Source organism: Asterias amurensis, chromosome 12 (genome assembly GCF_032118995.1).
Source record: "Asterias amurensis chromosome 12, ASM3211899v1".
NCBI classification, from domain to species: domain Eukaryota; kingdom Metazoa; phylum Echinodermata; class Asteroidea; order Forcipulatida; family Asteriidae; genus Asterias; species Asterias amurensis.
This window is the reverse complement of record NC_092659.1, coordinates 3,916,404-3,938,697: the sequence shown is the minus strand read 5'-3', so window position 1 is coordinate 3,938,697 and position 22,294 is coordinate 3,916,404. Positions and strand designations below refer to the sequence as shown.

Genomic DNA, 22,294 nt, shown 5'->3' with positions numbered 1-22,294 from the left:
GTGAGCCCCTGACAAGAGCTAAACAAACGACCACTCACCGCTCTCGTAGTGACGTCGTTTACCTGGGGCCAGCCCCAAAGTGACCCACTCCACAAGCAGGGCACTGGGGGCTGACCTGGGTGAGCCCCTGGAATGACGTCAAAAGCTATTCGAACGCACCAGGGCAGACCGGGTTGACCCAGGGAAGCTAAATGAACGCACCCATTATGTGTAAATTACATTAGGCCAATCCAGGCTCCAACTTTCCCCCAAAAAGTAAAAAAAAAAAGGGGGAAAAAAAAGAAAAAAAATATTTAAATGTTTTATTTAATTCATATGTTTAATTTATTTGTTATAACTATTTTTGGTATTATTTGTTTTTGCTTTATTTAGAGCCAATTTAAAGTATAGAGTTCATCCTCAATTAATACGCTTCTATTGCATAGTCTTTAGTTGCACATAACGAATCAATTATAGTTTTACTATACTAGATATTTTCCTCATCACACAAATGTACCAGACATTGGACCGTAAGAATGATGACATAAAACCATCACAATCCAGTAATTGATTAGCTTATCAATCATTATTTTTTTCTATTACTATTGATTCTAACAATTTTGTGTTGCTGGGTGGGGAGGGGGGGGGGCAGCAGGTCTGAAAAAAAGATAACACCTGTTTTCTCAGAAACCATCCTTCCAACATTTATAAGCATTATCAACAACGTCTCATAACAGGAAGGTCTCCCTGCTGTATTATTGATGGTCTACTTGATCTGGTTTGCCATTTGTATGTACAATGTGGACACATTCTGTAGAAAACGGTTACCTTGTAAAATGATGCCAGCTGTCTCCTGGGCTTAGTTACTGAACAATAGTTTGACAAACACAAACAGCAAATAACAGAAGCAGATGTTATTCCATCAATCAATAATCCTGCATCACATGACCTTGATAATGATTATTTTCATAAATTCAATCATTTGCATTCGTTGATCATACAGAAAGGAAGCACAGTACATATATTTTCCTTTTTAAAATTTCAATTTTGTTGTTATTGTAGGTATTACTGCGACCGGTGTCGGCAGTCCATCACTGTAGCAGAATAAGTGTGGAGCCAGCAACCTCCGACGACTGGGAAATACTGGTAAGCTGGACACTATAAACTTGCGCATGGAGGCTCATACATTATGCGCCATACAAATGTATCGTATTATTACTAACTAACTCTGTTAATATCGAAGTCTTATATAGTGCACGTATCTACCAAACAAGGTACTCAAGGCGCTGAGTATATACAAACTTTCAGAAAGATAGGTTATTGCAGTGATGAATTTTTGAGACCCAATTAGTTAGCACCTTATAAGGGTTTACAAGGTGCTACGGCGCATTAAGCAGCCACAGCCAGGAACACCGGGGCGAACCCCTTCTCTTTTCGATAAGTACACTGGGCTCTTTTACATGCGTTACACAACACATGGGACCAACGGCATTACGTCCCATCCGAAGGACGAAGCAATGGTCAAGTGTCTTGCTTAAGGACACAAGTGTCACGGCTGGGGATTCGAACCCACACTCTGCTGATCAGAAACACCGTTATCCCTTAATGATTAACAAGGTGCTTTGGTGCAGTCAGCAGCCAACAATCTAACCATACCCAAACAAAATATGGGCGAACCCCTTCTCTAAGCTATCAAGTAGAAATTATTGCCTTAAAAGTTTCTGTGCAGCACTGTGTGGTTCTTTATGTAGTTCATGTAGTTCTTTACCATGTTTTAAGTTTCTGTTAAAAACTCATTTTGTTTGATGCTGCTTATTTGTAATCTGCTTACTTGTATTGTATCTTTCACTCATTGTCTATTATAGTGTACTCTAATCTTTATGCGCTTAAATACATGTAGACTTGGAGGCTTTTTACATTAGGCACTTTACAAACCGTCTTAATTATTATTATCAGTATTATGCAGACAGAATTACCTCAACCTTAAGCCGGGTTAATACTTCCTGCAAATTTGACGTCACAATTGTGTTTTTTTTTCGTTGCAAATTATTCGTTGCAAACTTGTTGAGGCTAACATTCTCTTCGCATTCGCAGGAAGGGATGAACCAGGCTTTATTGTGTTGTGACGTGTATGGTATTGTCTCCACCCATAAAAAAGAACCCTGAGAACGCTATCGATATGGCGCAATACGCGTTTATGGCAAAATGATCATCGCGCGTGACACACGTGTATTATGGCAAAATGTCAAGAATGTCAAGATAGACCATTCTACGTGTTTTCATTGGTCAATGTGACGTGTACCATACACGTGTAAAAAACGATGACAAATTCATAAAAATAGTCTCACAACGAAACAACATGCACAAAGGCACACTCAGCGTTCTCCGGGTTCTATTTCTATGTGTCCACCGTATATTATCTCAAAATGGCTCATTGAATACTCTCCACAAAATCTATTTGAATTATAGGAGCTGAATACAGGGTACGTTGAATCCAATCTATTAAACCAAGTGAGGATCGTGTGGACAGGACAGATTCTACCAGTTTGGATCGAGAAAAAAATCTGCATTTTCATCAAGATTGGTAAAAAAAATCATTCTATAATATTTACTTTGCTCTCTGGAACATTACAGAATTGGTTTTGCTAGCAATAAAAGTTGTTGGCAGTGTAAGCACTTTATGTAATCCACCATATACATAAACGGACAAACCTGTAGAAGTACGTGATCGATCGGCCATCTGGGTCACGAGAATAGTGAAAAAAACGATAAACTCCAAACGTGAAATTAGATTATTTATTTCTCATCAAATATTCAAATCAGAAATATTTCAAAGGATGTTTCCTACTATCATCATCATCAGACCGTGTAAGTTTTATGTAAATCTGTGATCTTCACAATTTTTTTTTCTTACCATCTCTGTAACGTATGTTCCTTTAATTGTTTTACGTATTTAGCATGTCAAGCACCAGTACTGTCTCTAGCAAATAAATCTTGTAATAACCGTCAAATAAGCCAATGCGATTATCACAAGTTCAATTGCGACCCCTCCTTTAATGATTTCCACAAATTATTGCCAAAATTATTACTCCTGGTTTCGTAACTACTCTATCGGGACCCAATTTCATTGCAAGAAATCGTCGCTTAGCGAACATTAAGCATATTTCAAGGGTGAGGGTTTTTTTTCAAATGGGTTTTTGAATTCGTTAAATTTTTTATACCACTTTCAGGTACAACAGAACCCAATGCATCCTGTGTCCAGTTACAACAAAACACCGAACTATTCGTGGCCCCAAAGTCACGCCGCAATCACACATCCTCAAGGCCCCCAGCTCCAAACCTAAACCCACTTCCAAGCCGCTCGACAGTTAACCCGGACAGACAGGGTGGGATTAGCCCTCAGAGAGACTCGGATAAAACCCCAAGTAGTATGGGGTCCATCGTTGGGGGCGGGACTCCGTCCAACTACACAAGCGACTACGACTCTGCGACAAGCCCTAGTGATAGCACCTTCTCCACGGCTCATTTGACTGACGGTAGCTCTGGTGGGAACACCCCGACCCAACCCTGGAGTGTTCCACCTGAAATTCTTGATAACTCCATACCCTGGTCTTATAGAGTGTGGTGTCGAATCAAATCCATATTTTTTAGCGATGAGGGCGACACTCAGACTGCAGTCGGGGTTAGCGATATGGAAGAGGCTCGTCGCAAGATGGCCGCTGAGTTCTGGAAAGATGTGAGGATTGTTGCACGTGTCCAGCCCATGTTTGAGCGTAGTGAGAGTGCGGTTTTAAGAGACTCATCCTCCTCTGGTTTGCTGGCGTCTGGAGTCGATAAGAAGCCTCAAGGACCCGACAGGAAACATATAGCGCCAAGTTCAACAGCTCAAAAGAGGCCCAGCGATGCACCTAGTCCTCAACTTCCAACGACTGACCCCAGTCCCCTTCCCAACATGAACTCCTACACCCACCTCATGCAGCCGACGACGGTGTACCTCAGCTCAGACTGCGAGACCGAGTTCGTCCGACATCATAACTCGAACACGGACGAGCACCAATGCCCCGTCAACGCGTTCGTCACGTTCCTGGCGTACCTCTCCAAGATGCCGTCGCCGAGGGAAAAGAAAGAGGAAGTGAACAGGAAGTTTCAACAAACCCAGAAAAAGTACCACGAAGAGAGGAAGACCAGCGGTTCTTCGTTTTCAGAGCAGCAACCGCATCTCTCTGATCCCGCAACCAAAGACGCCACAAAAACAGACGACATCAACCCTTCCTGCGTTGTCCGAGTCATCATCCACAGTAATGAACTCAAGAGGCATCAGAATGGGCAAAGCAAGAACGTCTACTCCTCGAACACTTTCCAGAAACGAAACATCTCTTGGTTTATTCAGATTCCTGACTTGCTGAGGCGACAGCTCGGCCTGGAGGCATCGGCGAAGGTGGAGCTTCGACCTGTCTTGATACCACCTCATCCCATTCACAGCATTGTTCTCTTTCCCCTGTTTGATAAGGTGCAGTATGTGGAGCAAGTTTTGTTGCTTTTCTTTTTACAAATTTTGTTCATGTGAAAGACACAGCCCAATTGCATTAAACCTGCTTGAGCACATAAAGAACTAAGTAGCTGAGGGTCCATTAAGAGTAGTCAATGTTAAAATAAAATAAAAATAAAAAAGATTTTGGTTTTTCCAACCCACCCAACAAAAATTTAGATTTTTAAATAGCTTCATAACATATTCATTCTCTGAAGAACGAAAGAAAGAACACCCTTGTTGCACAAATTTGTGTGCTTTCAGATCATTAATAAAAGTTTGAGTGAGAAATTAGCTCTTTCTCAAAAACCATGTCACCTCAGAGGGAGCCGTTTCTCACAATGTTTTATACTATCAACAGCTCTCCATTGCTCGCTACCTTATTAGTTTGTATGCTAACAATTAATTTGAGTAACTACCATCAGTGTCCAGTGCCTTTAAACTCATTAACACGTTAATTTTAAAACCCGGATACCCGACACAGATGTGACCAAATAGATATCTTGTTTATGCCCACTATCTCACGAGCTACCACCGCTTTCTTGTAGTCTCTGTATGCTTTAAAAAGTTTCCTTGTTTCGTTTACAGCCAGCGACTTTGACAACGGAAGACTTGGTGTTTGCCTTTGAGTATTGGGTGTCGTGCGTGAGTTGCATGATTTCCCCAATACCTATCAAGCAACATGGAACCTTACTCCAGTTTCCCATCTCAAGAACAGGAGGTAAGAAAAATGTACATGTATGTGTGTACAAATATTTGGTTTGCGGTAACACCATGTTTGTTTCTACTTGCTTGGTAGATTAGTTTCTTTTGACAACCTAGTCTTGCATTATATTCTTTTACTGCCACTGTTGATTGCTACCTTGTAGTCGAGTTGCGACTGCAGTTTTTCACTCAGTTTATCGTGCCGCCGCGACTACTACAAAAGTAGTCGTTACTACAGCAACAATATTCGCAACTACTTGTTTGGTAAACGATATGTAAACACAATTTTCTTACGAAACACAATCATACATCAGTGACACAATCCTTCAATTCATTGTGAATTTTACTATTGCGCCTGCGGTAAAATGCTTTTAGGTAGTAGACAATAAGTTGTGACTAGAGTAGTAAGTTTCACTAGTCGCCCAGGCCTACTTTATACAATTGAAAAGCTGCAATAGGCCTCTAACCAAAAGTTTTCATTCCCATTAATTTGAAGAGTAATTACCAAATGTATACCTTCCCTTTAAAGGCAGTGGACACTATTGGTAAATGTCAGAGACTAGCCTTCACAGTTGGTGTATGTCAACGTATGCGAAAAATAACAAACCTGTGAAAATTTGAGCTCAATCGGTCATCAAACTTGCGAGATAATAATGAAAGAAAATACACCCTTGTCACACAAAGTTGTGTGCGTTTAGATGGTTGATTTCAAGACCGCAAGTTCTAAATCTGAGGTCTCAAAATAAAATTCTTGGAAAATTACTTCTTTCTCGAAAACTATCGACTATGGCACTTCAGAGGGGGTGGTTTCTCACAATGTTTTATACCATCAACCTCTCCCCATTACTCGTTACCAAGAAAGGTTTTATGCTAATAAATATTTTGAGTAATTACCAAAAGTGTCCACTCCCTTTAAACCAGATATCCAAGGTGAATTCCTGATTTCCATCAACTACCAAGACAACGCCAACAAGACGGACAGCTCCATGTCATCCACTCCGATCGACGCATCTCAGACCTACTTTCTTCTCCATCCCCTCAGCGCCAAGAAGAGCAAGGCCAGGATCCTAGACAGGATGACGACCTCCAATAAACCGGCCTTTATTCCTCGAATGCCGTCTTTGGGTGTTTCGGAATTGGACAACGTGGTTTGTGGATATCGATTACGGGATTTAGGGTAAGTCGTCATATGCATTGTCATTTTTTTCTCATTTTTTTTCATGGAGGCAGCGAAAAAAGGCAGTTGCCCCCATGCTCCTGGCCATTGTCTTGGTGCCCTTAAAATGCTATAGTAGAAATTTACAATTTCCTCATAGGGTGCCCTTCACCACGGAGAAAATGCCTAGAGGTACCCTTGAAGCATTCAGGCCTGCTTACTACTTCTTGCATATCTAAATTAATTTTTTGGGGGTTGAAATTTTGTTTTTACTAGACATGCTAGAGCTTTATGTTAAAAAGGCAGTGGACACTATTGGTAGATGTCAAAGACTAGCCTTCACAGTTGGTGTCAACATATGCATAAAATAATAAACCTGTGAAAATTTGAGTTCAGTCGGTCATCGAACTTGCAAGATAATAGTGAAAGAAAAAACACCCTTGTCAAACGAAGTTGTGTGTGTTTAGATGGTTGATTTCGAGACCTCAAGTTCTTAAATCAAATTGGTGGAAAATTACTTCTTTCTCGAAAACTATGGCACTTCAGAGGGAGCTGTTTCTCACAATGTTTTTTACCATCAACCTCTCCCCATTACTTGTCACCGAGAAAGGTTTTATGCTAATAATTATTTTGAGTAATTACCAATAGTGACCACTGCCTTTAACCAAGACCTCCGGACTGATGTGCCCGCACTCAAATCATTTTAATTTGCCCAGTCAGTTTTCCCTTGTGGTTTATTATATAATTTTGAAAACTAACTTTTTCTTCATGAAATAGCTTTTAATCCTGGCTCTTTACTTTCACAGAGGAGTCACAGTAGATCTTGGCAAGGAGGCAGTCAGCTACCTAAGCACCGCTCTAATGACGAGACCCCTGAGTCGTTCCCTCGGTGAATCCCTCCCTGGGATCTTGCAGGGTGGGCTGTTGATCTGTGGGCCCAGGGGGAGCGGGAAGAGCACCCTTGGACGATCTGTGTGTAGGGAGATGATGGCTTGGCCGAACCTCGCTCATGTCAGCTTAGTGGAATGTAAACAACTCAAAGGTATAGTATTTTGGGGGTTTTGTGTTTAATTTTGGGATCCAGGGTCAAAAATTCTTTTGTGATTGATCCAATACATTTAGTCCTTTTGATAATGGAAACAAAATTACAAGTCTCTAATTTAAAGGCAGTGGACACTATTGGTAGTTACTCAAAAAATCTTACTTGTAATAGACTGTGCAAGTCTCGCGCAGATTTGAACTTCTGGGACCATTGTGGTCCCAACCTTATGGAGTTTTACGTTGGGGAGATTTTGTTTCGTCCATTACTTTAGTTTAATATAGTTTATGACCATAAAAATGACATATGTTGTTAAAAATGTAATACTAATTAACAACATATATAAAAGTTATAAAAAAGTCAACATAATAACGAAGAAAAACCGATATTTAAACTTGACCTCAGGTCAGGTTACTTGTAAAAAATTAAGAATTTGTGCCCATCTCCGATCACGAAACTTACGCAGACGCTTGTTTTGGCCGCGCGGGGTGGAAAGCTTTTTTATTGGTCGCTTAGGCGTCGGCTTCCTCTTTAAAATGCGTCACGCGTTTATCTAACGCCCTTGCGATCATCGTGCGTCCGCGTATAAACCAGCTTTCAGTAGTTTCACATTTGGGCGTAGATTTACAAAAGGGGTTTCAAAACATTTAAGATCAAACAAACATCCTTGTCCCAGAGTTTTACTTTTGTCTATACATAGACTTTAACCGATAATTGTGTATTTGTTTAAAAAGCTAAAACTAATTTAAACACGCTCTGATGGTTATTTTTGTTGTTCAGATTCGGCATTAAGAAAAAATTAAAGCAAAGATTTGACTCATAAAAAAATTAAGTTCTTCAGTTGTCGTGTTTTCTCGCTCCGGTGCGCGCGAGACTTGCACAGTCTATAGGGAGAGGTTGATGGTGTAAAACATTGTGAGAAATGGCTCCCTCTGAAGTAATGTAGGTTTCGACAAAGAATTGATTTTCCACGAATTCGATTTTATTAACAGCTCTCCATTGCTTGTTACCAAGTAAGTTTTCATGCTAACAATTATTTGGAGTAATTACCAATAGTGTCCCGTGCCTTTAAAGAACTCTGTGGAGATGGTCTGTAAGAACAAAAAAACTTCTCAAGTAATTTCCACTAAAAAGATGCTCTCTGAACAGTGACTTGATTTCAATGTGATTTTATCTTATTTCAAGGGAAACGGATCGAGACCATCCGTAAGATCTGGGAGGAGGCCATGAACGAGGCCGCATGGAGACAACCATCTATCATCCTATTGGATGACTTGGATCATGTGACTGCCTCACCCCTGGGTCCCGAGCAGGAGATTGGCCCCGAGGCAGTGTACCACACGCGAGTAGCTGAGGGTAAGTGGGAATCGAAAAGTAACTCAGTTGTGTTTAACTTTCAGTTGATTTTGACTATTCTATTTTCCACCGGTTCATTATTTTATCCACTGTGGTTTTTGTATAATTGAATCATAGATAAACTATACTAGCCTACAATATGCTGTCATTTAGTCAATGCATATTTACACAGTACACAGTCACCCTTTCTACTGTTGGACCATTTATTATCACCCACTGTGGTTTTTAATGTAAACAATATCAGCCTGCCATTTAGTCAATGCATATTTACACAGTACACAGTCACCCTTTCTACTGTTGGACCATTTATTATCACCCACTGTGGTTTTTAATGTAAACAATGTCAGCCTGCCATTTGACATCACATTTAGGTGAATGCATCTTCACAGTACGTAGTCAACCCTCCTACTGTCTGACCATTTAATATTCACTGTGGTCTTGAATGGGAGAAACCATGAAAGCCTACAATAAAGATATCATTTTGTGACATCACCTCTACAAAAGTTCTGTGCACAGTCTTTTTTTTCAATCATGTATACTTTGTTTTCAATCATTTTAAAATGTTAAGTTTCATTTTCTCATTCCAGTTTTGAAAGACATCATGATGGCAGAGGTCAAAGAAGGGTCACAAGTCTGCATATTGGCAACTACAAGGTCAAAGGGCACTCTCCACCAATCACTAACAAGCTCACGAGGCTGCCATCTTTTCCAGTCATGCCTGGAGATTCCGTCACTGAACAAAGTACTTAAAAATTCTTTATGACAAATGTTATCGGTGTAAATGGGTTAAACCAAAATTAGTATTATTTATCCCCGGTGGAAAATTTCCATCTAATAAAGCGTTGTGGTACCCACTGCTAAAATATAGGATTGAAACTGCCTCTAGCTACCAGGCAATCTCGATGGTCTAGTTGGTAAGACACTCTAGAATTGCAAGGGTCGTGGGTTCGAATCCCACCCAAGTACTGTGCCAGTAGTTTTTGTTCCCACTGAACTTATTGAAAGTACTAAGTATACAGTGCTAATGCACATGGGTGTAAGGGTAAAACCAACTTTCAAGGCTCTGCTTACCGTAAGGAAATTCCATGCTATGACAAGGGTACATGTATTTCATGAGTAAGTAGGGAATTTTTGGCTGCGTACATGTGTACTTAACACTACTAGGCATTCTTCCCTTACACAGCTAGCTAGCACAGAAAAAGCGGAAAATTGTTATCGTAAGCACATAACGGCGGTAAGCAGAGTCATGAAACCGAGTCCTGTATTCCCCATTTGCTACAATAAATAAGTTCACCAAAGTTGTGCTAAAACTGTTAGAAATTCTCATTTCATCAACTTCATCAACTTCTTTCAGGAGCAGCGAGTAGAAGTGTTCAACTCGGCCGTCCGTTCCAAGGTCGAGGTTGACCTGCGGACTTTCGACCATGTCGATGCAGCTGCCCTGATGTCACTGATGGAAGGGTACGTTGCCCGTGATGTAGTGACTGTCGTAGAGAGGGCCATCCATGCCGGCTGCAGCAGGGAGATGGTGGAGGGAAGACCGAGGCTTGATCCTACGCCACATGAGAGACCAGGTAATGATTTAACTTTGTATTGTTATCATCACCAAGGGATGTGATTTCTCCGTTTTAAGCCAGAAATTCCTCTTTTTTTTTTTACCCGAATTCCCCCCCCCCCTCAAAAAAAAAAATTAATTTAAAAAGTTTGTTTATTTTTTTCTGTTATTATATCTCACAACTTAGATCCAATTCATAAGAAAGTGAAAGTAAAACATAGAACACCCAATATTGCAGGGTAGGGTTTTCAAAACCAAAGATAAATGTATGTTAGCAGGCTTTGATCCCACAAGCTTTCACGCTTTGCGCTTGAAGTTTTGCGCTAATACATTTTATACATGTAGTTCAGGCTTTTTTTCAACACCCTATGACACCCCTGATCATCTTACTTGGAAATAACCGTCAAAGAAATAAATCTTGTTCATCCTTTATTTGAAATGTCGATAAGACCACAGATGGGCCTGCATGGTGTTGATTTTCACTAATTAGGTACATGTATTTGACATGTTTGAAGTCGTCGTTTTATATCATGTAAGGTTTTGCATGTGGTGTGCGGCACTTTTCTACCAGTAGTGCCCGGGCAAACCCCTTCACTTTAAAATCATTTTACCTTCTGCCCCTACCTTTCGCCTCCTTCATGATAACTTTTCTTTTTTTCTTTTCATGTTTGTTCTGACTGTATCCTGCTCCTTTTCTTTTCTTTTCACTCTAACAGGTTCCTTCCCGCTACTTCTGTTACACTTAAAAGTTTGTGCGTATTAATGGACTGTCGTTTGGCCATTTCAAAAAACTAAAATAATTGTTTTTAATGTTGTCCTAAATTTCCAGCCCAAGACCCCAACGTGGAAGAAATTCTCCTGATCCAGGAGGACTTTGAGGTTGCGTTACTGGACTACACTCCGGCCACCCTCAGGGATGTTCCATTACACAGCGCAGGGGAGTTAGGATGGGATGACGTAGGTGGGCTGAGGGACGTAAAGGAGTCGTTACTGGAAACTTTGCAACTACCTGCAAAGGTGAGGTTGCATGAAATTCCTGGCACTCTTGCGTTAAAAATTTTTTCTGAGTGAATGGTCTGTTTGTGCTCTAAGTTAACTTTTTTGTGACGTTGTATTTCTAGTACCCCGGGCTGTTTGCCAACTGCTTCCTTTGTGTGAGATCCGGGCCCAATTTGATAGAGCTGCTGAGCACAAAAAAATTGAAATGAAATGTCTTCCTTGATAAAAACAAGATTAGCATCAAAATGTCCCTGTGATTTTCAGCTGGATACCAGAAACAAGCAATATGGAACAAGCAGAAATTTGGTTGGTAATCCTGTTTTTATCAAGGAAGAAATGTTGTGCTAAGGAAATGTTGGTGCTTGGCAGCTCTATGATATTGGGCCGTCGTATATTCTGGTACGTTCAGTTCAGGCTTTTTTAAAAAGTTATTCCACCTGTTTTGGATGATCGTGCTTTTTGTACTCTAAGTTGACTTCTTTTGCGACGTTGTTTTTCTAGATCCTTGGTCAATTTGCAAACTGCCCCCCCTGAGACTGCGAATCTGGTCTATTCTTGTACGTTCCGCCAGGCAATCCCACACAGAGTTATTCGACCATTGTCAGATTGTTTGGGTTGATCGTTTTGTTTCTGCTCTATCTTGACTCCTTTGTGATGTTGTATTTCTAGTACACTAAAATTGTTTGTAGTCTGTACTTGAACGGTCCCCAGGGCACTCTCACAGTGTTATTCAACCATTGTCTTGGGTGAACATCCTGTTTCTGCTCTATCTTGACTCCTTTGTGATGTTGTTTTTCTAGTGCCCTGGACTGTTTGTAAACTGCCCCTTTAGACTGTAGTCTCTTCTTGTAAGGTCCCCGGGCACTCTCAAAGAGTTAATCGACCATTGTTTGGGGAGATCATCCTGGTTCTGCTCTATCTTGACTCCTTTGTGATGTTGTTTTTCTAGTGCCCTGGATTGTTTGCCAACTGCCCCTTTAGACTGTAGTTCTTTCTTGTACGGTCCCCCAGGCACTCTCACATAATTCAACCATTGTTTTCGGTGATCGTCTTGTTTCTACTCTTACTTTTCTTCTCTTGTGACGTTGTTTTTCTTGTACCCTTGGCTGTTTCCCAACTGCCCCTTGAGACCGTGATCTGGTCTTTTCTTGTACAGTCCCCCAGGCAATCCAAAAGAGCATGGAGGTAGCCCCTTTCATGCTAGAAGTAATTCAACTTGTATCGGTGGTCGCCTATTTCTACTCTAACTTAACTTCTTTGTGACGTTGTTTTCTTTGTGCCCTGGGCTGTTTGCCAGGTGCCCTGTGAGACTATATGGTTTTGTCTATTCTAGTACGGTCCGCCAGGCACTCTTACGGAGTGATTCAACGTTTGATAATTGCCTCTTTTTACTCTAACTTGACTTCTTTATGGTGTTGTTTTTCTAACACCCTGCATGCCCTTGGATGTTTTCCAACTGCCCATAGAGTTTTTTTTAACATGTCAGGAGGAATGTACTCTTCGATCTCTAACTTGACAACTGCCCCTTTAGACTGTAGTTCTTTCTTGTACGGTCCCCCAGGCACTCTCACATAATTCAACCATTGTTTTTGGTGATCATCTTGTTTCTACTCTTACTTTTCTTCTTTTGTGACGTTGTTTTTCTTGTACCCTTTGCTGTTTCCTGCCCCTTGAGACCGTGATCTGGTCTTTTCTTGTACAGTCCCCCAGGCAATCCAAAATAGCTTCTTTTTACTCTAACTTGACTTCTTTATGGTGTTGTTTTTCTAAAACCCTGCATGCCCTTGGATGTTTTCCAACTGCCCTTGGATGTTTTCCAACTGCCCATAGAGTTTTTTTTCAACATGTCTGGATGAATGTACTCTTCGATCTCTAACTTGACTTCTTCATGACGTTGTTTTTCTAGTACCCTGTGCTGTTTGCCAACTGTCCCCTGAGATTGCGATCCGGTCTACTCCTGTACGGTCCGCCGGGGACAGGCAAGACGCTGCTCGGTGGTGTGGTTGCCAGGGAATGCGGACTCAACTTCATCAGTATTAAGGTAAATCTTGTCATCTTTACACGGGGGTATACCATAGATAAAGAGAGTTGTTGGGAGGATAGTAAACCTAACTTTGTAGTCATCTCAACCCCCCCCCCCCACCAAAAATTAAAATAAAAATAAAAAAACTTATATCTTTTTTTTCCATATTCCACTTGCACTTTAAAATTTGAACACCAAAATAGAACCAGAACCTGAACACTAACAGAAGTTCCTTTAAACGTGATTCCGAATGATAAAATGAGGCAGCTATCAGACATGTCAGAAAGAATAGAATGGGATTAAATGTGAATTTTGTCTGTTTCTGGTGTGCACTGAGAACATTCAATGATGTGGGGTTTTAAAGGCACTGGACACTATTGGTAATTACTCAAAATAATTATTAGCAGAAAACCTTACTTGGTAACGAGTAATGGGGAGAGGTTGATGGTATAAAACATTGTCAGCAACGGCTCCCTCTGAAGTGACGTAGTTTTCGAGAAAGAAGTAATTTTCCACAAATTTGATTTCGAGATCTCAAGTTTAGAATTTGAGGTCTCGAAATCAAGCATCTGAAAGCAAACAACTTTGTGTGACAAGGGTATTTTTTCTTTCATTAGTATCTCGCAACTTTGACGACCATTTGAGCTCAATTTTTCACAGGTTTGTTATTTTATCGTATGTTGAGATACACCAAGTGAGAAGACTGGTCTTTGACAATTACCAATAGTGTGCAGTGTCTTTAAACAGTTTGTATGTTGAGAAATACTTAATAATGGGTCACAGTGAACGATTTCCCTCATATAGCAGAGCAAAATGCTACACAAATTGTTGATGCACAGTATTAGTAATGAGTGTGCTCAAAACATGTCCAGTCAAAATATGTTGCTGTGCAATAGTGCTGGACGAAATTGTTTTCTGGGTCATTATTAGGTGTTGTTTAAAAGCTCTTTCTTTCTTCTTCTTTGTTGAGTTAAAGTACAGCATTTTAAGTTTTGGCAGGAAGTGTCACAAATCCTCTTACTGAAATTTTTGGTGATAGAATGCTTTCTTTGACAAAAGCAGCTCAGGTTAGCCCAGGAGAAAATCTGTCAGTTTATTTTGCCCAACCCGATCAACGATAATAGTATAAGTGTTTTCCATGAATCTTTTTACAGGGACCAGAACTCCTGAGCAAGTACATCGGTGCTAGCGAGCAGGCAGTGAGGGACCTCTTCAACAGAGCTCAGAGTGCTAAACCTTGTATCCTCTTCTTTGACGAGTTTGACTCGCTGGCTCCAAGGTAGGACTAGGACCTAAGAAGAAGGTGGGGTACGGTGGGTGGGGAAGATTTAGGGTTCTAAGTATGTACGTACTAGGTGCTAGCGAGTAGGCAGTGAGGGACCTCTTCAACAGAGCTCAGAGTGCTAAACCTTGTATCCTCTTCTTTGGTACTGGCTCCAAGGTAGGACTAGGACCTAAGAAGAAGGTGGGGTACGGTGGGTGGGGAAGATTTAGGGTTCTAAGTATGTACGTACTAGGTGCTAGCGAATAGGCAGTGAGGGACCTCTTCAACAGAGCTCAGAGTGCTAAACCTTGTATCCTCTTCTTTGGTACTGGCTCCAAGGTAGGACTAGGACCTAAGAAGAAGGTGGGGTACGGTGGGTGGGGAAGATTTAGGGTTCTAAGTATGTACGTACTAGGTGCTAGCGAGCAGGCAGTGAGGGACCTCTTCAACAGAGCTCAGAGTGCTAAACCTTGTATCCTCTTCTTTGGTACTGACTCCAAGGTAGGACTAGGACCTAAGAAGAAGGTGGGGTACGGTGGGTGGGGAAGATTTAGGGTTCTAAGTATGTACGTACTAGGTGCTAGCGAGTAGGCAGTGAGGGACCTCTTCAACAGAGCTCAGAGTGCTAAACCTTGCATCCTCTTCTTTGACGAGTTTGACTCGCTGGCTCCAAGGTAGGACTAGGACCTAAGAAGAAGGTGGGGTACGGTGGGTGGGGAAGATTTAGGGTTCTAAGTATGTACATGTACCTAGGTGCTAGCGAGTAGGCAGTGAGAGACCTCTTCACCAGAGCTCATCAGGGGTAGGACTTGATTGCAAGATGTTGGCGTAGGTTTACAAAATTTCAAACTTTGAAGATCCCAATCCATCAAGAAACTAATAAATTGATTGTGTTGATGAATAATTGATGAATAATTATGATATGAATATTTTAATTCGCTGGTATCCATCACCGGCACAGCAGCTGTGGCAGTCTGCAACAAATCGTTTGGTTTGGGCGGCTCTACGTCCCCCTTGATGGACCACAGAGAATGATGATAATGATGTATCCATCACAAAAGATACTAAAAGCTCAGTTACCGTAAGAATCAGTTGAAAGAAATGTTGAAGTATCTTTCACATATTTGTGTTTTTTTTATAGGCGAGGCCATGACAGCACTGGGGTGACCGACAGGGTTGTCAATCAACTCCTTACACAGCTTGATGGAGTAGAAGGGCTTCAAGGTAAATATATTGACGTCAGTTTCAGATCCTTCTGTTGGCCAAAGTAATCCAGATTAACCTGGATTTGAAGTAACAGCGTGTAAAATTCACTAAACTTGTGTTTTGTGTCTGAAGGCTGGACTAAAATAAAACAGTTAGCACGCATAAGGACTTGTAAGGAAACTTCCATAAACCTACATAAAGTATACCTTTTTGGAACTGTTTTAATGCTATGTACACACATGTACACAATGAAACTAACCAGTGAAAATTTCATTCTCAAATTGAACCTTTTTTTAAAACCTTTTCTTTAAAACCGTATTCCTTAGTAGAAGTGAATCTTTTCTCAAAGTGTTTTATTTTATCAACAGGTGCAATGTTTCTTTACCAAGGAATTTTTTTTTTTTTATTAAAGGCAGTGGACACTATTGGTAATTACTCAAAATAATTATTAGGGATAAACCCTTTCTTGGTGATGAGTAATGGGGAGAGGTTGATGGTATAAAACATTGTGAGAAACGGCTCCCTCTAAAGTGTAATAGTTATTGAGAAAGAAGTAATTTTCAACGAATTTGATTTCGAGACCTTAGATTTAGAACTTGAGGTCTCGAAATCAACCATCTAAACGCACATAACTTCGTGTGACAAGGGTGGTTTTTTTTCTTTCATTATTATCTTGCAACTTCGATGACCGATTGAGCTCAAATTTTCACAGGTTTGTTATTTTATGCATATGTTGAGATACACCAACTGTGAAGGCTAGTCTTTGACAATTACCAATAGTGTCCACTGCCTTTAACTTTAGGAGTGTTTACCAAAGGTATACATATACCCTTCTTTTATTTTGTAGGTGTTTACGTGATAGGAGCCACCAGTCGACCTGACCTCATCGACCCAGCCTTACTCAGGCCTGGTAGATTAGACAAATGCCTCTTCTGTCCCATTCCAGGCACGGTAAGTTCAAATTCTCCTTTCCGTCTATTATATCTTTTTTCTCTTGGTTCCACATGGGCCCAATTTCATTAAGCTGTGAAGCGGAAAATACTGCTGGACAAATTGCATTGCTAAGTAAACATTTAGTGGGGCACCAGCCACATGAATGCAAACTTAATGTAATTTTGGCTGGGTTCTGCTAAGCAATACTATTCTGTGCTTAGCAAATTATTTTGCTTATAGTCTGCATGAAATTTGACCCAATTGAAATCGGACCCAATATCATGGCTCTGCTTGTCCTTGATTTTTGCACCATGCTTCTCTTGCTGTGCAAGCACCAAATATCTAAGCCGTAGAATTTGTTTTATTTTTTATTTATTTAAACATTACAGGATGAGAGATTGGAGATCCTTCAGGCCCTGACGCGTAAAATCCCCCTGACCAATGACGTCAATCTGCACGCCGTTGCCGCTCAGTGCGAACACTTCACTGGCGCAGACTTCAAGGCTCTCCTGTACAACGCTCAGCTCGACGCCATCCACGCTACCCTCTCCAACCCGGACCCGGACAGTGACTACGACCCTCCGATGATCCTCAGCAAGAAGCAGTGCAGCATGGGAGCGGACGAGTGGAAGCTCACCTTCATGGAGAGCTTTTCTGCTGACGGGGACTACATGGGGAACAACGCCGACGACGTCAATGCCCGGGAAGACGACGTGACGTCCCGCTCGCCGAGTAGGCGACTTCGGCGGGATAATGGTAATTCAGTTCATTTTGGTTCCCCCCGTAGGTCAGCAACGGGATCCGAGTCGAGTAACAACTCCATGGATTTTGTCCAAGTTAATATACAGGATTTGAAAAGTGATGGAGTCTCTCTTGCTGAGGGGCGTGTTGTAGCTGAGGATAACCCTGGCAGTGATGGGAGGTTAGAGGTTAAAGGTCACAGCAGTGATGGGAGATCAGATGTTAAAGGTCACGGTCCGTCGCTGAAGAAGCTGGCTGCTGTCAAGCGAGGGAGCACAACGACGACGAAGCCACGAATGAGTGATATTATCGGTGGTGGGTTTGTCCTTTTCTTATTTTCACTTACAGGCTTTCATCTGTCAAGGTCATCATAATGGACTAACCACCTGTCTCTCTCATCATTAATATTTTGGCGTTGGTAAAAAAAAAAATTGCATCTTGATTTTCAATATCCTTTTGGTCAAATGTAAAGTGTATTATCCCGGCTTCATAAGTTTGTGTGAAGATCTGGGATAGTTTTACAGGAGGTTTAAATAATATTTTATTTTCAAACAGGCATGGTACAATGTGTGTATGCACAGTGTACTACTTGCTTGAGATGCAACATGTTTTTTCACTGATGTTAAACACTGATGGTGACTGGTGCCATTCTTGGCTATTAATTCTATCATCTCGCTGCAAACATTAATGTCAGCACTAATGATCACTGGCCTGATGCTTTGATATTGAAAGGTTTTTATCTCTATGCAGGGCTCACTCAATTAAATAAAGTCTGCAGCCGATTTCACGCAACGCTAGGATTAATCCTACATGTACACATGTATCTCAAGCCATCCTAACTTAGGATGGGTTCAATGCGTCCTACGTATTTGGATACGGAACTGAACTCGTCCTAAGTCCTAAGATTAATCCTAAGTTAGGAAGAGTTTGGTGAAATCGACGGCTGGTAGCATAAAAAACTTGCTCAACAGAAACTGGTGACGAGCCAAAATTCCATAAGGTTTACGTTGCTGCAACTGATGCCCATTCAGTTTTGTTGCTTAGCAAATTTTTTTTCGCTTAACAGCTTTATGAATTTTGGGACCAGGGTATTTTTCTTACCTCCATGAAGCATCAGGCCTGTATCATGTTTCATGAATAGACGATGTGACCTGTGACATCACATGTTTACAAAAGAGCCACAGAGCCTGGACTTCCTGCAGGCACGATTTGTACACAGCCTAATGGAAGAATTCATACAATATTTTATGGACATTGCACTGTCTAATTCTTATCAACTTTTGATAGGATGTAAGGGGGCACATCTCAAAACTTGTCCAGCTTTTTCTTTCATAATTCTTGGATTTATGTGGTAATTATGACACACAGTATCAACTTTCCGATATAACCTGTGCAGTATTGTGCCTGCCAGAATACTCGAAGAATGTACAAGGTCACACTTATTGTAAACAAAGTTTACATGGTCTATAGAGAGGTCTGCAAAATTACTTCACCATGGAGGTAACTTTCTTTCTCCATGCTCACCCATCTATATATATATTAACATTTACAAATATTGTACATCTATACTAACATTTAGAAATATTGTACTGACCCAAATACAATCTGCCATGCTCGCCATTGTGAGAGTCAAATTGCTCACAAATATTGTAGTATAAGTGTATAAATGCTTCATCAACTTAAAGGAACACGTTGCCTCAGATCGGTCGAGTTGGTCTTTGAAAAGCGTTTGTAACCGTTTTTTATAAAATGCATATGGGTAGAAAGATGTTGTAAAAGTAGAATACAATGATCCACACAAACATGCCTCGAAATTGCGTGGTTTTCCTTTTACCTTGTCGACTAACACGTCGGCCATTTATGGGGGTCAAAATTTTGACTCCCATAAATGGCCGACCATGTTAGTTCGCACAGTAGAAGGAAAACCACGCAATTTCGAGGCAAACTTGTGTGGATCATTGTATTCTACTTTTAAAACATCTTTCCAACCATATGCATTTTATAAAAAACGGTTACAAACGCTTTTGTTTTGACCAACTCGTCCGATCCAAGGCAACGTGTTCCTTTAACTTCCCAATGAAAAACACATTAATATCAAGTACTTTTTCTTCCTCTTCCCACCTTCATCTATTGTTAAACCAGCCTCTTCCTTCTAACACATTTTTTCTTCATTGTTCATGCTTTGTACTTCACAACTATGTTTCACTCAAGGGTATGCACCACTTTGGTAATGTTGGAAATATAAATGTTCACGGATATGCACGTAGTTTACCTTGTACATGGTATAAAGATAGTTGGATGAAGGAAAGGTTCCATTTGAATGAGTAAAAGAATTGGTTATGATCCGTGAACACATTATTTTCTCTGGACCCTGGTGAAAAAAAAAAAAAAAAACAGCAGTACTGGTCTTTAACAAACCAATGTTGTCCGCATGCTTTGATATCTTTCTTCTTGGTTTCTTTGTTAATTAAAGATTTGATTGAATACCTTTCTTAGCAGATAAAATGGAATGATTTCCAATGGAGGTTTCATGTTGACTAAGCATAACTCACACATTTTAATTTACCTTTCCTTAATAATTTTGCGTTATTCCGGGCCCAATTTTATTGCTTTAACAGCTTAAAAAACTTGCTTTAGAGGGCACCATTAAAGGCAGTGGACACTATTGGTAATAAATTACTCAAAATAATTACTAGCATAAAACCATACTTGGTCACGAGTTATGTCGAGAGGTTGATGGTATAAAACATTGTGAGAAACGGCTCCCTCTGAAGTAACATAGTTTTCGAGAAAGAAGTAATTTTCCACGAATTTGATTTTGAAACCTCAGATTTAGAAATTGAGGTAATGAAATCAAGCATGTGAATCACACAACTTCATGTGACAAGGGTGTTTTTTATTTCATTATTACCTCGCAAATTCGATGACCGATTGAGCTCAAATTTACACAGGTTTGTTATTTTATGCATATGTCATGTATGTTGAGATACAGCAAGCATGGCAAGTGAGAAGACTGGTCTTTGACAATTACCAATAGTGTCCAGTGTCTTTAAGAGTTTAATTCAGTGGTAATCGGAGCCATGAATTGGGCCCTGATTGAGTGCAAACCAGACCCACATTGCTCTTCCAAACAAACTCCAAAAACCAATGATGTACTTTAAAGGCACTGGCCACCTTTGGTAATTGTCAAAGACCAGTCTTCTCACTTGGTATATATCTCAACACATACTACAAAAAATAACTCAAAAAATTTGAACTCAATTGGTTGTCGAAGTTTTGCGCTTTGAACAGATGCTTGATTTTGAGACCTCAAAATCTAATTCTGAGGTCTCAAAGTCAAATTCAGGAATAATAACTTCTCTCTTGAAAACTATGTCACTTCAGGTGGAGCCGTTTTTCACAATGTTTTCAAAAATTATTTTGAGTAACTACCAATAGTGTCCAGTGCTTTTAAGACTCATTTGGGGAGAGACCATGTGGATGATGTCAGACACATCATTTTAAATGTATATTTTGGGTTTAATAAAGAAAAAAGTTCACTGGAGCCAGACTTGAACCTCCAGATTAATTTGCGGGAAGTCACAGGTTCACATCCTGCTCTAGTCAACTTTTTTTGTTCAACCCAAAGTTGTTTAAAATCTTACCAAGTGAGTTTCCCTTGTGTTTTAATTCTTGAAATTTTTAACTCTGTGTACACTTTCCCCTGACATTTGGCAGATTCCATTGAGAACGAAGAGGTACCAGGACCCATGGAGGGACTGGACGACGCATTCTATACCAGCACGAGGCAGTGGGGTGAACAGCAAGTTATCTACATGCCCACCCTACGAGATGGAGTGGTAGATCCCAGCAAAGATACTCAGGAAAAAATCAACTCACAGATTGCTGTCATTAAAGAGAATTACCGGCAAAGAACAAACAGACTCCAGGTGAGCGTTTGGTGACTTTGCAACTACTTTATAAAAATTTAACAATTAAAGGAACATCACAGAATTGGTTTTTGCTAACAAAACAGTTGCTGGCGGTGTAAGCACTTTATGTATCCACCATATACTGTAGGACAGCCCTTGTACTTGATATGATGTTCCTTTTTTTTTTTAAAGGCAAAATATCGTGCCTGGAAAGCTTAGAATGTTAATATGGTTCACCCCAACTCTAAACCTCAGCCCAACCCAGAGACTAACCCTAAACCTTAGCCAAGCCATTTGCCTATCCCTAACCCTAATGTTTTAACCGTTAAAGTTTTGCCAGCATGCAGAATATTGTCATTTTGATTGCTGCGATCATTACAATCGCATTGCCTTCAGTACTCTGTTCCCTCTACTTTGACTAACCTCAGGAAGGAAACTTTTCTTTAGTGGGTTGATGTACTGGTATGAACTTTTTATAATCAGTGAGGCCTCACATTGAAAACAATCAGTTTTACTATAAATTCTGAAACTTTGCATTAAGATTGGTTCTTTTGTAAATAGTCCGTGTTTGATTTAAATATTTTTATCAGCGCATTACACGTGTTGGTGCCAACAATAATAAAAGTCATTCTTTGTTTTGTGACTTGTTCAGGGTTACCAGAATGAGAGGTCCAAGTCTATTGATGGTTCAGCCGTTATTCACATCAGTCAAGCTCACTTATTAAGAGCCGCTGCAGATATGAAACCATCGGTGACATTCTCAGAACGAGCTAGATACCAAAGCATGTGAGTACATAAACCAGTTACATGTATGTATAGGATTATGCCCGAGGTGCGAGCCATTCCTTGGTCGGAATGGCCGAAGGGGAAGTGCCTGGGCATTTTGTATCCCATAAATG

The 22,294-nt window shown here is 40.5% G+C and overlaps 1 protein-coding gene across 2 annotated transcripts in view; it reads left to right on the top strand.

The window, feature by feature from the left end:
• Positions 1–22,294, top strand: part of LOC139944953 (peroxisomal ATPase PEX1-like) — a 29,867-nt gene that overhangs the window by 4,444 nt on the left and 3,129 nt on the right. Inside the window, exons 4-20 of one of the 2 annotated variants that reach the window (XM_071942147.1) lie at positions 1,042–1,125; positions 2,449–2,563; positions 3,210–4,489; positions 5,096–5,228; positions 6,134–6,389; positions 7,175–7,410; positions 8,593–8,763; positions 9,351–9,505; positions 10,118–10,337; positions 11,148–11,335; positions 13,224–13,358; positions 14,495–14,619; positions 15,746–15,828; positions 16,658–16,761; positions 17,133–17,499; positions 21,202–21,413; positions 22,048–22,181. In XM_071942147.1, coding sequence (XP_071798248.1) covers positions 1,042–1,125; positions 2,449–2,563; positions 3,210–4,489; positions 5,096–5,228; positions 6,134–6,389; positions 7,175–7,410; positions 8,593–8,763; positions 9,351–9,505; positions 10,118–10,337; positions 11,148–11,335; positions 13,224–13,358; positions 14,495–14,619; positions 15,746–15,828; positions 16,658–16,761; positions 17,133–17,499; positions 21,202–21,413; positions 22,048–22,181 — 3,998 coding nt within the window. Of the gene's footprint in view, positions 1–1,041; positions 1,126–2,448; positions 2,564–3,209; positions 4,490–5,095; positions 5,229–6,133; positions 6,390–7,174; positions 7,411–8,592; positions 8,764–9,350; positions 9,506–10,117; positions 10,338–11,147; positions 11,336–13,223; positions 13,359–14,494; positions 14,620–15,745; positions 15,829–16,657; positions 16,762–17,132; positions 17,800–21,201; positions 21,414–22,047; positions 22,182–22,294 lie in introns of both variants that reach the window. The other variant, XM_071942146.1, reaches the window with a different exon arrangement.